Here is a 16,492-nt window from a genome sequence, read left to right on the forward strand (position 1 = left end):
TGAGTCCCAAACGACCTAGTCACATCGAATGAGAAAAAAATTATTAAAATGAAATGAAATTTCACCAAATCGATGACGAACATAATTACAATTCTAATAAAATTGTATAAAAAACCATTTGTATAATACATCACTTAACAATTGTTCTTCATGCAGGATCCTTTATGGGATTTCGAGAACCCTGGAAACTCGATGACGTGGATGATGTTCAACCACTTTCAATGGATACAATAGAAATATTTACTACATATGAGGTATAGATTAGGAATTGATTTTATTTGTTTTTATTTTTCAAATGAAATTATATTAGTGTATTGATTGTTGTTTTCTTTCATATCTTTAGGTATTTCATACACGTAATGAGGTAATTGGTTGGGCAATTCCTCAAGGAAAACAAGGGTTAGTTAGACTTACTCGCTTTTTTTCGGATGAAGAAAATTTGTTGGATTAAGTCTAATAACCCGAAAAATGTAATGTAATGTGGTTGTGGTAATTGGGAAGTTGCAGTATGCTAATGGGAACCGAAAAGTACCAAGGCGGATTTAACTTGTGAGAGTTGGGTATATATCATTCACACACAAAAAGGTAGGTCAAGATAAAGCTAATAAGAGAAATAACGGGAAAAAATGTGGATGTCCATTTAAGTTAAGATGTTGTTTGGTAATTGTGGATAGTTGGAAAATTGTTGTTGCTAATGGGACAACCATCCACTGGCGAAGACCCTTGAAGGACATGCATTTGCTATTTAACAATTTGAGTACTTATCGAGATGACTCAAAATTCAGTTAAGCCTAAAGAAGTTATATCCATTAGGTATCCACAAAACCTATCCAAAGATATATCAAGTTTATAAAGGGCACAAAGGACGTTGGATATGAATGGTACGCGGAAAATGCAGAGATTGGCGCGTGAGATGTTAGCAAAACCATTATTTTGAGAAGGTGAGAGATGATAAATGATGGATGTCCATTCCGAGGGGTGTTAAGCATAAAAATGTTGGATGTCCATTTAAGTTAAGATGTTGTTTCAACATAATCGTGGATAGTTGGAAAATTGTTGTTGTTAATGGTGTTCACAACCATCCACTGGCGAAGACCCTTGAAGGACATGCATTTGCTACTCAGCTGACCGTTCCACAATTTGAGTACTTATCAGAGATGACTCAAAATTCAGTTAAGCCTAAAGAAGTTTTGAAGTCCATAAAAAATAGGTATCCTGAAAACCTATCCAGCATATATCAAGTTTATAATGCGAGGCACAAGGTGAGGACGTTGGATATGAACGGTCGCACGCAAATGCAGAGATTGCGTGAGATGTTAGCAAAAAACCATTATTTTGAGAAGGTGAGAGATGATATGAATACAGATGAAATAACGGGGTTGCTATGGGCCCATCCAGAGGGTGTTAAGTTGGCTCAGACTTTTCCAAAAGTTATCATCATAGACACCACCTACAAAACCAATATGTATCGGTGGCCTTTTGTACAGTTTGTGGGGGTGACTTCAACTTGGAAGTCTTTCACGGTCTGTCAAGTGTTACTTCGGTATGAAATAGCGATAGACTATGAGTGGGCTTTGCGTCAGTTTAACGGCTTGTTGGGTAATGAAAGGCCATCCGTGATCATGTCTGATAGGGAGTTGGCCTTGATGCAGGTCGTTGATATTGTGTTCCCTGACGCACACAAGCATCTCTGTAGATTGCATATCGCTACGTGTGTCCTTCAGAAATGCCTTGATTTTTTTCCAACCACAGAACTTGTAGAGAAAGACCAGTTCTCATGGAACACTGTAGTGAAATCGAGGACTGAGGATATCTTCAACCGTAGATTTGCTGCTTTGGAAAAACATTATAGGGTTGAGTATTCCAATTTTGTTAGTTATATGCGAGAGACTTGGTGGCTTTACAAGGATCGATTCGTATGTTGTTGGACAGACCAACACATTCACTTTGGGAGTACAATAACCAATAGAGTCGAAAGGTCTCATGCTCAGGTGAAAAGTGTTATAGGAAACACAAATGTACATGATTTTCTAGGTATGTATTACTTGATTCACCCGATTTTAGAGATTCAGATGTCCGAGATTAGAGGTACTTTTGAGAGGAGTTTGATTCTAACTCAGCACAGCCACAAAATTCCGTTATTTCATGAACTTATAAACCTGGTCTCTATAAAATATTTGGACTTGCTTTTTGAAGAACTAAATACCTGCGTTATGGATGCTGCTAAAGACTATGAGTTCATTTATGGGTGTTATTTGCACGCCAGCCTTGGATTGCCATGTGCTCACAAAATTATAGAACTCCAAAAGCAAGAGCGGTCCATATCTTTGAATGCTATCAATCCCTTTTAGAAAACTTTGTCTGCTTCTCTAAATGTGTCTGTGGGTATTGGTCCCGATTGTAGACCCTCGGTGGATATGCTCCATAAAAGGTATGAAATGGCTTCTGAAAAAGAGCAGAGGGTTATGGTTAGGAAACTTAATTATGGAGATTGTCATGCCAGAAAGTACATGGCTAGAACCGCTTCAGGAGGAGGCAAAAACCAAAGGTCGAGCCTAAGGGTAACTATAAGAGAAAGCTTCAAACTGAGGATGAGAACTCTTCAAAGTGAGATCCATCTAGTTTTGAACATTCCCAACGTGAGCATGAAGAGTGGGTCTCGTCACAACAATTGGAATGTACGCCAAATTCTAAGCCTTCTTATAAAACACCCACACCATCGAAATACGCTACTCCAAACCCACCTGAAAAGAAGCTAAGTCTTTTCCAAAACCACCTTTGCCACCAAAAACAACCACACCACGGAAGAACTTTTCTCCGAAACCACCTTTGCCACCAAAAACAACCACACCATGGAAGAACTCTTCTAAAAAATCACCTCAAAAGTTAGACATTGGCACCCTGAGGGGATCGAAATATTACGGTTTGGATATTCCAGAAGAACTGTACAAATATATTGTTAAAGTGGATGACCCTGTGGGTGATGGCAATTGCAGGTATAAAGCAATGTGCATTGCACTAGGAAAAAGTCAGGAAGAGTTGTCGTGGATGAGAAATGAGTTGTTACAAGAACTTAATGACAACCTCCCCCTATATTGTACATTGTATACACACAGTGAGGTTAGGTTTGTGAAACCTACAATTTCCCATGAATGTGGTTGGGCACCCCCTGATAAGTGGATGAGCATGCCCTTTGCTAGATATCTATTTGCTTTGAGATTTAATGTCGTCCACGTACATTTAGGAAGTACTTACTGCTATCTTATCTTGCCACTAATAACCCAAGCAAATCTTGAGAAACTAAAGAAAGTGTTGGGTACCTCTTTCATACATGGATATCATTTTGTCCATGTTAAACTTGCTGATGATTGTCCGGTTCCAAAACCGATGCGAAGATGGCGTAGAGCTCGACACTTAATTGCAAATAGTTGGGATACTGCATTACAAGCAAGACAAGCGTAATTTACGGCATTGAATATTCCCAGTTTAGTATTGGAAGACGAGCACACTAATAATAGGTCTGAAATACCTATAGTACATGTTATCGAATAAGTCTATTTAATTAATGTTCATATGGTTGGAATTGTAATTTGGTTTTTGATACAATTTTCTTAAATTTGATGGTATATATTCTTTGGTGGAATTTGATGTATGGATGTATGTTTGCTTGATTTGGATGGTTTGGATGTATATTATTTTATATGATTTTGTTTGGATATGAAAGTCCCAAAAAATCAAATGAATTTTGCCAAGGTTATGTCCCAAACGACGTGGCCACATCGCCAAAGCTACTCCCAAACAATTTGATGGGATCGTTTGAGAGACAAAATTCCAGTAGAATCAATTTTTTTGGTCTCGAACGATCTCACCACATCGCCAAAGCTACTCTCAAACGATCTGATAGGATCGTTCGAAATTCCAGTACGCACTTCACTTCCAAACGATCTCAACACATTGCCAAAGCTACTCCCAAACGATCTAATGGAATCGTTCAAAATTCCAGTAGAATCATTTTTTTGGTCTCAAACGATATCACCACATTGAGGCACTTTAGTTCCAAAAGATGTGACCACATCGATGGGCTTTTAGTTCGAAACGATGTGACCACATCGATGGGCTTTAGTTCCAATATCTCATCTCAGTACGTATGTATTCCCGATCAACACAGTTTACACTTATTGAAAATTACAAATTGTGAAATTGATTAAACTTTATATATTCAATTAACAATATTAATTGAACAATAATCAATTCAAACTGGTGAATTATTTACCAAATTACATCGACTCAGTGTATATCTCAGTACGTTTAGGGTTTTGACATATGTATTCAGCACAGTTTACGTTAATTGAACATTACAAATTGTAAAATTGATTAAACTTTATAAATTCAATTAACAATACTTAATTTAATAGTAATCGATTAAAACTGATGAATTATCGACCAAATTACATCGACTTAGTGTATATCTCAGTACAGATAGGGTTTTGACATATGTATTCAACACAGTTTACGCTAATTGAATATTAAAAATTGTGAAATTGATTAAATTTTATAAATTCAATTAACAATACTTAATTTAAGAATAATCGATTAAAACTGATGAATTATTGACCAAATTACATCGACTTAGTGTATATCTCAGTATGGATAGGGTTTAGGGTTTACGAAGAAGTGTTTTCGTACGAAAAATTTCGTATCCAAGTCAAAATTTTGAAAATATTTCATAGAATAACTATATCCAAATAAAAAATATTTCAATCATAATAATTTTGAATTTTCTAAAATTATTTGAAAATTTCCACAAATATCAATTCATTTATTAGGGTTTAGGGTTTAGAAATTTCATACTAAGTTACGTACCCTAGTCGATTTGGAAAAATTTTATTATATTTTAATTAGTTGTTATAAATAACTATCTTAATTTCAAACATATTTCATTCATAATTTCATCATTAAAAACTACTTGCACCGGATTTAGGGTGGGTTTATGGTTTAGGGTTTACGAAGAAATGTTTTCGTATGAAAAATTCATATCCATATCGAAATTTTGAAAATATTTAATAGAATAACTATATTCAAATAAAAAATATTTCAATCATAATAATTTTGAATTTTTTAAAATTATTTGAAAATTTGTACAAATATCAATTCATTTGTTTAAAAGTATCACATTGTACCAAATTTGAGCAGTCTGCCTAACACAAAATGGGGTCTGTCAATAATAGGACCTTTTAGATATATATATATATTTTGCACTGCAGTAGTTTGTACAATAGTTTTTCTTTCAAGTAACGACCATGGGCCAAATTCCGGTAAAAAAATGCTGACATGTCATTTTTTTTTGCTACTGTGGCATCATATCACTGTTTGGTATACCACAACAGTTGAAAATAGCACATGAAAGGCACATGATCCATTTTACTCTCTTTCCCCATTTTTTTCGCGCCCATTTAACCTTGTTTGAAAATTAAAAATGGGTATGGTTGAAAAGACATCAACTAACAAGTGTCAACACCTAATAAACCATGCATAAATGTTATCTTGTAAATTAAAATTATTTGAAATTTGAATATGTGTGAGAATTGAGAAACGGATTAATCAGTTGGATGTATTTATTGGCTTAAATTGTTATAAAAACTCAAACATTTTTTTTTTTGCTGGGTAAGAACTCAACAGACTATAGTTAGGTTTATTTAGTGAAAACAAATAATGGTGAAGGGAAATGTATTTGAAATTCAGGGAGATAGTAAACAATTTGATAAATCAGTTGAAGTAGTTCGAAAAATAATGCAAACAAAGAATGGTAGGAGGATATTTATGGAGATTGTGATGGAAGATGATGAGATATATGTTTGAGAGTTTGTACTAACTGTGGCAGAATTTGTTGTATTGAAATGATGGAAGAGAATGGAGAGGGAAGTGAAGCTCGACGAGAACGATAACCTAGTCCAGAAGTTCCACCAGGATTTGAGAGACGCCTTAGAAGATCACCCAGGCTAGCAGAAGCAGCAGCAGTATCACCAACAACACAATCAGCAACACCAACACCAACAGCAGCAGGGCCATCTAGGCAGCAAGTTAAAGAGGTTGTGTTGGCTCTACATGCTGCTGGTGTATGCATGACGAGCATGACAAAGAAGAGATTGTGTTGATTGAAGTATTGTTGTGGTGTTTGTTGGTGTTCTAGATTTAGTTTTTGTGTGTTAAGTTTGTTTTAATTTCACAGTCAAGTGTGCAAGTGTCATGTTTAGTTTTTGTGTTTTCGTTTGTGCAAGTGTCATTTTTAGTTTTTGTGTGTCATGTTTGTTTTGTTTATGCAATAGGGTTTATGTGAATTGTTTCGTGGAGAAGAAGAAGTTGTGAATTTGGTATTTAATTTCTTTTTTCAGTTTTTAAGAAAAAAAAATGTGCTTCTCACGTGCTTTATTAATGCCACCTAATGAAATGAACGGACACATTATGTATTTCGGTGGCCACATCAGCATTGACCGACTAGAATTGAGTCATAGTCTAAAAGTGCTAAAAAAATTGTATAGAGTATTGCAGTGCAAAAAAAAAAAAAAGAGTAAATAATCTAAATTGCAAAAACATGTATAGTACGTTGTACATTATACCCGTTAAGTGCAGTGAAATATAAATATGCAGCGGAATAACAAACAAACGTACTATCATAATGTACGAATTAATAACGAGTTAAAATTATTTTCACTATGCAACCATCATTAATTGGAGTAGGAATTAATAGACAACGTTATTGGTAACATAATAGAAATAATCATCATATCGTATGTATGCTATTGAACACAAAGAACAAGTAATGCATGCAGGCTTAGCTCATTAAGTCAATAAACCCAACTTGACAAACCTTAAAAAAAAAATCATATAGACATTATCATATCCAACAACGTTATCAAAAAAAATATATGACTTCAAATATCTAAATGAATTTAAGTTTGTCATCAACAGTAAAATGACATTCATAATTTCTTAAGGTTTTAGGCCACTTTGGTGGCTACCAAAACGTTAAGTTGTGTATACCATGTTCTTATTTGATATCAATATTATAATGGGTAACAACAATAACATCATAAATATACTCATATAATTAAAATGTGATATGCAGCGGAAAAGGATCGAATATCATAATGTATTCATAAAGTAGAGTATTTATTGATATACCTACAATTGTTCCCAAACCAATCCAAATCATGTTTTAGGCCTTTCTATAATGTGGGATTCGTAAATACCTATGTAACGGCTATTTATGCGTTAAAAAGGGACATAAAACGAATTATATACGTCAAAAACAAGTTATATGGTCCGTAAAACAGGTCCAGTTTCGGGTCTGATCTGAGTCAGATCTTTACCCAGTTTTGTTAATGGGTGGACTTATGTGTTAAACAAGACCAAATATTGGTCATGAGCAGATGACATGTTAATAACTAAATAGGTGGGTTTATGAATTGGGCTTGACAAGAAGAAAACAAATTAACTTAAGCCCCAATAAATGATGTCAGACGACATCATCATATTCTTCCTCTAATCAAAGGATACTAACAAAACTTTAATGGGTTTTGAAACCAGTATTGGCCAACGTTAAATTGCATTATCACCATGAAAATTAGACAAACCAATTAGTAGTATTATCTACTGATAAACCAAGAAAATATCAATGTACCAATCATATGAATGAATTCGGCGGCCGAAACAATACTGATTCAAGCACCAATAACCACCAAAACAATAAACCATTGACTTTAACACTTGAACAACCCCATACACACCCCTAGCTAGCAATTATACATTTATACCATCACCAACAATCACCTAATCGTCGGAATCTCCCCATCGAGTGAGTTTTTTTTTTTTTTTTTTTTTTTTTTTTTTTTTTTTTATTTATAAAGTGGAAATCTTATTGATAATGATAACGAGTTTTACAAATAATTAGGACAAGCGTGCAACAAGCTGCGCCGCAAGTCCTTTTTGAATGGCAAATCCTATCCTTTTAAATACAAACTCGTTAAAACCAGCTGTCATTATGTTGCAATCCATAACTTTCTGCAATCTCTTAAAGAGCTCAACAGATTGTTGTGCCAAGAAACCAAAAGTGTCGAAACTGAATGGAATGAAACAATGCTGGTTACCCTTACAAGCCTCCTCGTGTTTCTCAATCTTTTCTGCCGCTGCTCTATTAGCTGCGTCACCCACCTCAAAGACTCCATTCCCAATCCCTACCAACGGAGAGGCTCCAGTTACATCAACACACGCATGCCTCTCCTCAAACCAACTATATATCAATACATCCGTAGTATGAAGTGTCGATCTTATTCCCTCATTCGGATCAGTGAGAAAATTGACGGGAGCTTCCTTCTTCACTTGTACCCCAGCCCTCCAAAATGCATCACATAAAATGTCTCTGACATGATAATGTCGATATTTGAAACCTAGAAAGTGTCGACAATGTGCTTCATGGTTCCCGAAAGCATCCAGTCTACTCTTTTTAGCAAACAGGGCATATACCACCGTCAGAGTACAAAGGAATCATGAGACGATACTGGAGAATAGAACGATACTCCACCGGTGACATACACTGTCCAAGTCCCTCCATCGGAATAGCAAGTAGAAAATCCTTTGCGTGTTCTGACTGCAAGCATCCAATGACTGCTTTTTGACGAGTAGAAAACTCAAACTCCCTCTCAAGACCAGCAACAATCTTACCGTAGAACGCTTCCGCCAAAACTTTTTGTGGTTTTAAGGGGACAGTATCATTCACAGCCAGAGAATTAAGGTCAAGATCGGGTAGACAGAGACTCAATACATTGCTAGCAATATCAAGAATCGCATCAACAGGCACTGGGCCATAACTCCTAAGAATGTGGTTCTGAAGCTCAGAAGTCTGACAACAGGAGGCCACGAAAGCAAAAGTAGAGACATCAGAGGCACAATAGATACCTAACCTACCAAGACATAATGGGAGTGTCGATAAACGCCACTGCAAATCACCAAAGCCAAGACCATCAGAAACCACAATACCCTGGAGAACACTAATAGCCTTAAAAATGATAGCATAGAGAAACAAAATGATAGCCTTAAAAAACCAAATTAATTTAATGGAAAATAAACGTGATTCAATCCATGGCTGATACTTTGGGGTTTCAAAACCCATTAAAATTTTGTTCGTATCATTTGATTAGAGGAAAAAAATGATGGTGTTGTCTAACATCATTTATTGGGGCTTAAGTTCATTTGTTTTCTTCTTGTCAAGCCCAATTCATAAACCCACCTATTTAGTTATTAACATGTCACCCGCCCATGACCAAGATTTGATCTGGTTTAACACACAATGACCTATCCACCCATTAATGTAATTAATGATCCTCTAAACACTATTAAATTTGCGCTTACATTCAGATCTCAGCAGTGACAGCTTCACATAGGCTCAAGACGTTATGTGTAACAAAAAAAAAGTAGCATGCTGTATGTAAAGGTTCTTTTTGGGCGAACCTTACATGTGTAGAAATTTTGGGGAGAATGATGTTGCGACTGAGTTCAACGGATCGAACTGCCTACGTATCCAGTTCGCTGATGAACTGGAATTAAGTCGAACGTAGTTCATTGTTTGGTCTCTATGATAGAGTGATCGATGGTGAACGGAGAAGATGAAGAGTGGAGAAGAAGCCTGCCCTTCTCTCCCCCTCTGCTTAGAGAGTGAAGAGGAAATATATAGAATTCCCTCCCCCCTTTGGTGCTCCATGAATTAAATGAGGTCCACTTTTGGTGCTCTATTCATTGATGATATTTAATATTGCATTGATAGCTATTTATTGCTCATGTTCATTTTGTAACCATTTGGTAACTTATGACTCTTGAGATGACCAATTGTAATGATCTAATAAGTTAGTCTCAAGATATGATCAATGACAATGACACGTGTCACAAATATATTGATGACAATATATGTCCCCCACACTGTACATGCCATTTACCCTGGATTCTGGCATGATGCTGTGATCAGATTATTTATCATGCTCGTTAGTTTTGGTGAACAGTTGAGTGGCGGCTATCCTTTCCCAGTGGGGTGGGCATGTTCGTTGTTCAATGTAAGGTACGTTATGAAGTCCAAACATACAACATATAGAGTTTTAGGAACCAATTAAGTAGAACTGGTATATTCTTTGCAGGTCATGGTAATGCACGAGTACTGGGCACTTGATAATTATTGGGTGTGAAAGGCAAGGCTACAAGAATAAGAAATGGAGTTTGCAAGGAATTGAGCAATATGGTAACAATCCCTACCCAATGCCTTCTTCGATCTAGCTAGAAGAACATTGTAGTGGTGGTTTCTAGGATGAAAGGGGGGCCAGGGGTAGAGTGACCCGATGCATGCTGTGGTAGGGCAGTCACGGAGTAGGGGATCAATACCAATATGGGCCCGAGGCAAAATACGTGGAAAACTCATGTGCACAGTATCAGACCGCGGTCATGTAGGGCATGGAAGAAACCCTACACGTGGATGAAGGGAGAGCGAGAGATGAAGTAACAGGTGGACGGTTGGGATGAAAGGGAGGTGAATATAAAAGGAACAGTGAAAGAGAGAGAGAGGGGGGAGAAAAGAAAAAGGAAAAGGGAGGGGAGCGGCTAAGGAGAGGAGAGCAAACAGGGAAAAAGAGAGTGAGTGTAAGAGAGACCCACAACAAACATCTTGCATGGAGTATAATTTTCTTACCTCGCAAATTATACTGTATAGGTCCGAATGGGAGAAATCACATTGATATGAGTTCTATTTGATATATCAATTTAATTACTTAGAAGTTAGAACTAGATACGAAAAACGACTAAAAAGGGTATCAAACTTTACATCTTTTGATAGTTTGGGGACCAAACTTTTTTTCTTGACAGTTTGGGGACGGGACCAAACTTTTTGCTTTTTGCAATTTAGGAACTTCTGTTAAATTTCTCTAACATTGTTTCTAATTTGTATTTTTTTTTTTCGAAAAATAAAAAACATACTGTCGTGTACAACTATAACTCACATGCACACACTTCTCACGTGATAGCAATATGTCTTCCCCAAATTACAGTTTCGGTGATCGAAAAAAAAACCCCAAAAACTTTCACTTGGTTCTCTACAGTGAAAGCTCAAAAACTTTCACTACGGCTAAATAAATGTGTGAAATTGCTGAATAATTAGAATTGGAAAGTAAACTTGTTAGTGGACTAAATTTCTTATTCTTCCAAAATATTGGAGAATTCTCATTCAAGATCGAGATTTGCAGTTATCATACAAAAAGATCATGCAGTTCCTCAGATACAAGTTTAAATAAAAGAACCATCCTAAGGAGGTCCTTGAGACTCTTTACATTATTTAAAGATCATCTAATAGATAGGAGGATATCTGACTGAGTTGTTCTCTCATATAAGAGTCTTCAATATTGTTAAATGGCTGAGGATCCACTTGAGACGCGTTATTTCCACCATCCAATGGTGCAACCACTGTTGAAGTCGGTTCTGATGTGAAGGCATACGATCTGCTTCCATTGTCGTCTGCCATATGTGACTTTTCAGTTTCTAGGCTTCTAGCCATATGCACATATGACCATGATCCCAAAACGTTGTTATCTTCAGAAGTACAGAATTGGTTATGCATGGTCTTGCTGCAAAGTAATCCCACCAAAGTCTGTCGTTGTCGTTCTGACTCCCTCGCTGAACAATGTTTTTGGTTCCTCCAACGATGTTATGGTACATTTTCCTTTTGGCTCATATGCTTGGTCATAGTCCTCCTCTAGCCCTTCCAAAACCAAACCAGATGAGCTTGAAGATGTGCTGTTATCGCTCCTTCCCTTGCTGATCCTACAAAGAGCCAATACGTCTGCACCAAGTGGATATTCTTTCAAAGTGTACTCATGCATTACCCAGCTTTCTTTCTTACCATTCACGATCCTTGCTTTCTCACCTTTTCGGGTAAAACTCAGATTTTTCGGATACCCTATTTCAGAGTTATCTATAGGCTCATAAATCGCCGGGATATTGCATCGTCCCTCTGATTTGCCAGTTTTGGGGTTTTTTTTCGATCACTGAAACTGTAATTTGGGGAAGACCTACTGTTATCACGTGAGAAATGTGTGCGTGTGAGTTATGCGTGTGAGTTATAGTTGTACACGTTAGCATGTTTTTTATTTTTTGAGAAAAAAAAAACAAATCTAAGACCATTAATACTCAGTAGTTGAGAATGCTCCCAGGCACCCACGTCAGCTCCTCTTTTTTCTCTCACACTGACACATCAGATTTTATCTAAAAAAATGAATTCTACGCCTTTTTTACGCCCTTTTTTTGCGATTTCAATTGTTCGTACCCCATAGATAAGTAGATAAAAACCTTTCTTAAATCTTATCTCAATTCTTAAATTTTATCTCCATTCTTACTCCGTTCTTAAATCTTATCTCCAAAAAATAATTCTACGCCCTTTTTTTGTCAATTTCAATTGTTCGTTGTTCAAAATAGCTAAAAACCTCTTTCCATACTCTACAAAACACCTCCAACTCAACAAAGAAAAATTCATCTCTTCAAACCCTCATAATAATAGAAGAGAAATCATCTTTTCCATAAAAAGCATCAACAGAGTCTCATTAAACTAAGAAATTGTTCAAGATATGCGAGCCAAGAGGATTACAGAAGTTGAGATGGACTTGACATTGGCAAAGAGTCAGGGGTATCTAAGGAGCAAACCTAAAAGTGGTACGAGACAAAATTAAGCTTCTTGCTGTTATTGGAGTTTATACTGGTTTTATGAAAAATAATGGAGAAACATTAAGGGAAGCTTAGAGACACAACTCGAGTGTTGTATTGGCGAGACTAGCTCGGTTGATTTTCAGTTGGGTAAAGCTCCTCAAGGCTCTCTGCCTACTTTTTGACGCAGTCCCCAATCTGCTGTAACACAGATTGAAATCACAGCTTTCCTCAGAAAACAACTCAGAATAAGAACTCCCACCTTAACTGAAGTAGTGGGCCAACAGTTTATGATTTACAACAGATGGAGATTGAATCAACCTGCAGCAGGTAACTAATAATGCAATCTCTCATCATTCTCAAAGTTCAGACCTTCGATGCCCTTGAGAGTTGACTCAAAGTTCTTTATGTTTGTGGGATTCCGGCTAGAAGATGTGCGCTTGGCATCCAAAGAACTTATTGACGAACTTCTCTGCCCACTTACAACCTTCCTGAGTGATCCTGGGCTTGCCTCTGTAGTACGGGGACGAGATGGGTCGGTCTCACTCCCAACCACCATTGCATCACGGCTGCTAGAGACTGCAGCTCGCCTTGACGATCCACTAGACCGTCCCAGACCTGAACTAGATAACTGCATGGATGAAGATGAATTAGTCGTCAAGAGAAATGACATCAAGAATAGAAGGCGAAATATCAGTAACTTTTTTAGCATAAAAATATCAACCAATCAGTAGCAATCAGTAGAAAACGGAATGTGTTTAGAGGTTCTTGGATGCCAAGAGGTTTGTTGTCTTTTCACTTGCTATTGTGCATTTGAATTGTAAAATGTAATCTATGCACAATATGTATTGAAAATACTGTGATTTACACTTGCTAAATCAATCTTCCGAAATTTTACTTCTTAGAATCCACTTAGTTGGTCACAGTATTCCGATGTGGAGTTATTGCTTAGGTCGTGAAGTTCTGTAGAGACATTTGGACAAGCTTTATTCATGTAGCTGGTTGTCATTTGAGACAATTGGACATGGATATAGCCACCCTTTTTTTTAGAATTCGGTGAATCTGACATATGAGTTGTTGTATAGATTTCCTTTGTTGGTTGTTGTATGAAATATATGGTTTTATTACTGATTAGTGATTACTACTAGAGTCTAGGCTTTGAACGTGAAAACAAAATATTAACAAATTCACATGGCTTTCAGGTGATGCGTTGAAGAAACTTGAAGTAAAAGGAGTTATTGTTCGTTTTGTAATTGGTCGGAGGTTTTTCCCAAACACTTAAATCCTTTTACTATTAGTTTATTTATGGATTTCATGCCCTGTCAAATGGTCTAATCATGTACCATTACCTATATGATTAAAACTGGCAGTGCTAATCGAGGTGATAAATTTTCTCAATTTTGAAGTTTTTGATTAATCTTGCTTTTATACATTGTAGTTACTGTGAGTTTCCGAAAAAAATGCTTGAACAGTGTAAAACGGATCATTCATAAGCACGATGAATGGTCTCGAGTTCAGCCATTTCATTGCAGGGCAAAATACGAATATTGTATTTTATTCATAAAATTTTGGCAAGATAAGGAACAAAATGTTCTAAAGTTGGGAATGTTTTACTCTTTGATTTACGAGCCCGTTGTTGGTTATCTTAGAAACTTGTATGATGAAATTGTAGTATTGTTTAAAATGGATAGGTTCCATTACATGGCCATGGCAGATAATAGGCTGAGAATAATGCCCATGCCAGATGACCGGTTACCAGGGCGTAGTGAACCACTTGCGTATCCTGAAGCTGGTCTCTTGACTAATCCCATCAATCCTGATCTTAAAGGAGAGGTATTCTTTTTCTGCTGTATCTACCCAAATTTTGACAACTTTTTATTTCATATTTAGTCAAGCCAGATGAAGCATAATTGAGGCTCATATATCAATGCCTGCCTGAACCGTTGTATTCCAAATGCTATCATTATACATGAGAAATCATCCTACGTCTGCACATCTAAAAAACCATTATAATTAAGTTCAATGGTTTTGGCACTGAGACCTGTTGTATTTCAGAGTTCTTCATCACCTTTGCACGCACATTTTGTTCTTTCGTGTGAATCACCAGCAGCGACACCACCACCAGTAGCAGCGAGCACCAGCAGGTCCATGGCAGCAGCAGGTCCAGCAGCAGCAGCAGCGACACCAGCAGCGAGCACCAGCAGGTCCATGGCAGCAGCAGCAACACCTAGCAGCAACAGGTAGTAGCAGGCAGAAGCCCCCTCCCCGTTCATTCGTCTCCAATATATCTATGTAAACCATTGCAGTGTCAAGGATCAAAATCAAAGTTGATGGCGTCCAGGACTTCACTTTTGTGCAAATGGCACCGGCCACAAACAATTTCAATAACTCTACTCAGATTGGCCAAAGAGGTTATGGGAAGGTGTATAAAGTTATTTTAGCTGATGGAAGTATTGTGGCCATCAAACGTGCACTTGAAGGTTCATTACAGGGTGAAAAAGAATTTCTCACAGAAATTGAGTTACTATCAAGAGTGCACCACCGGAACCTGGTTGCTTTAATGGGATAGTGCGAGGAAGAAGGTCAACAGGTACTTTCTCAGTTTTTCCTCAATTCCTGGATTAATTTACCCATTGATTACCATTTGATGTTCTATTAATCACTTTACATACTTTTCACATTAATCTCTTCAATTTGTCGAGCACATTGATCTTGGGGAATAATCTCAATTGCACATATTCTGTAAATTAGTATTATGAGGTAATAATCTCAAAACTTTTGTGTTTATAACAAATTTTACGCAATCATGTTTCATTTTACTCTCATGATATAACCAAATTTCCTTTTATTAAAAAACAAACAAACAAAAAATAAAATTAAAATGCTATCATCTGGATAGGTTAAAGCCTATATATATCATTCAATTCATTTAAGTGACGCTGAGTGCTATTAGAAATTAACAAATACGAATCCCAATAATAATAATGGTTTGCGGTTTTATTTATAATGGTAGGAAATTGCAACATTTTTTTTATCCCTTTCATTGCTTTGCAAATCTGTTTTAATTTGAAAAAGTGGCGAATTTCTACTCATACGTTTTGCTTTGTCCATTGGTATTTTTCTTCAACAGAAGAAATTGCTTGAAGAAATGGGGCATTCCAAGGAGAGAAAAAGAAGAGAAACAGGTTTAAAAAAGAGAAACAGGTTCTACTTCCTGTTGTCTCCCCTTACTTTCATCAGTCGGCAACAACAAAGTTGTGTGACCAAGAGGTACATGTAAAAGACAGCGACAAGGACGTGGTGGCTCCGGAGAAATTGAAATCCCCAAAGCGAAAATCAGGAATCAAGGCTTCTTCTTAATTCATAAAAGTGGAAAAGGAAGCATTAGATGTGAAGGACAGTCCCCATACAGATGAAGCCACAAGAGATTTGGAAATTAAACCATCTGTTGTATAAGGCAGCTCAACCACTTTACTGGCAAGTAGAGACCTTTTGGAAGCCCAAGAGAAAACAAAAAGACTCTAGGTTCTTTAAAATTCCTTAGTGGTGTTATTAACAATGCTGCTTATCCTGTTCTTTGTGCTGATTATATGAAGCGTCTTTTCCCAATTCTCAAAAGTGGTATGCCTCGAACACTCTCAATCACGGGATCGACATTGGTATTATATTTTTTTAAGAAAAGTGATTTGACTATATATATAAAAGATTATTTGATTTGTACTTGACATGTTATATCAGTAATGGCCATGTTAGAAATTCATCA

The 16,492-nt window shown here is 36.7% G+C and overlaps 1 protein-coding gene and 1 long non-coding RNA gene across 3 annotated transcripts; one reads left to right on the forward strand and one right to left on the reverse strand.

Moving 5' to 3' along the window:
* Positions 1-12,572: 12,572 nt before the first annotated feature.
* LOC147477835 (uncharacterized) lies at positions 12,573-13,190 on the reverse strand. The gene is made up of 2 exons (XR_015208609.1): positions 13,051-13,190; positions 12,573-12,930 (listed from the first exon to the last, which is right to left on the reverse strand). It is a non-coding gene; the product is annotated as an uncharacterized LOC147477835 (long non-coding RNA).
* Positions 12,926-16,449, forward strand: LOC147477836 (uncharacterized). 2 transcript variants are annotated; one of them, XM_086583860.1, is made up of 6 exons: positions 12,926-13,059; positions 13,932-13,992; positions 14,421-14,562; positions 14,785-15,319; positions 15,432-15,489; positions 15,860-16,449. In XM_086583860.1, exons 1-4 carry the CDS (start codon positions 13,020-13,022, stop codon positions 14,971-14,973), a joined length of 432 nt encoding a protein of 143 aa, XP_086439986.1. In that variant the 5' UTR covers positions 12,926-13,019; the 3' UTR covers positions 14,974-15,319; positions 15,432-15,489; positions 15,860-16,449. The 2 variants fall into 2 exon arrangements, with proteins under 2 accessions (XP_086439986.1, XP_086439987.1); XM_086583861.1 differs by lacking the exon at positions 15,432-15,489.
* The last annotated feature ends 43 nt before the right edge of the window (positions 16,450-16,492 follow it).

Source organism: Coptis chinensis, chromosome 9, assembly GCF_015680905.1.
Source record: "Coptis chinensis isolate HL-2020 chromosome 9, ASM1568090v1, whole genome shotgun sequence".
Lineage (NCBI taxonomy): Eukaryota > Viridiplantae > Streptophyta > Magnoliopsida > Ranunculales > Ranunculaceae > Coptis > Coptis chinensis.

Coding starts and splice junctions, on each gene's coding strand:
- LOC147477836 (XM_086583860.1), top strand. CDS start 13,020: ATGATTTACAACAGATGGAGATTGAATCAACCTGCAGCAG. Junction 13,993..14,420: donor CGTTTTGTAATTGGTCGGAG/GTTTTTCCCAAA, acceptor TAAAATGGATAG/GTTCCATTACATGGCCATGG. Junction 14,563..14,784: donor ATCCTGATCTTAAAGGAGAG/GTATTCTTTTTC, acceptor GTTGTATTTCAG/AGTTCTTCATCACCTTTGCA.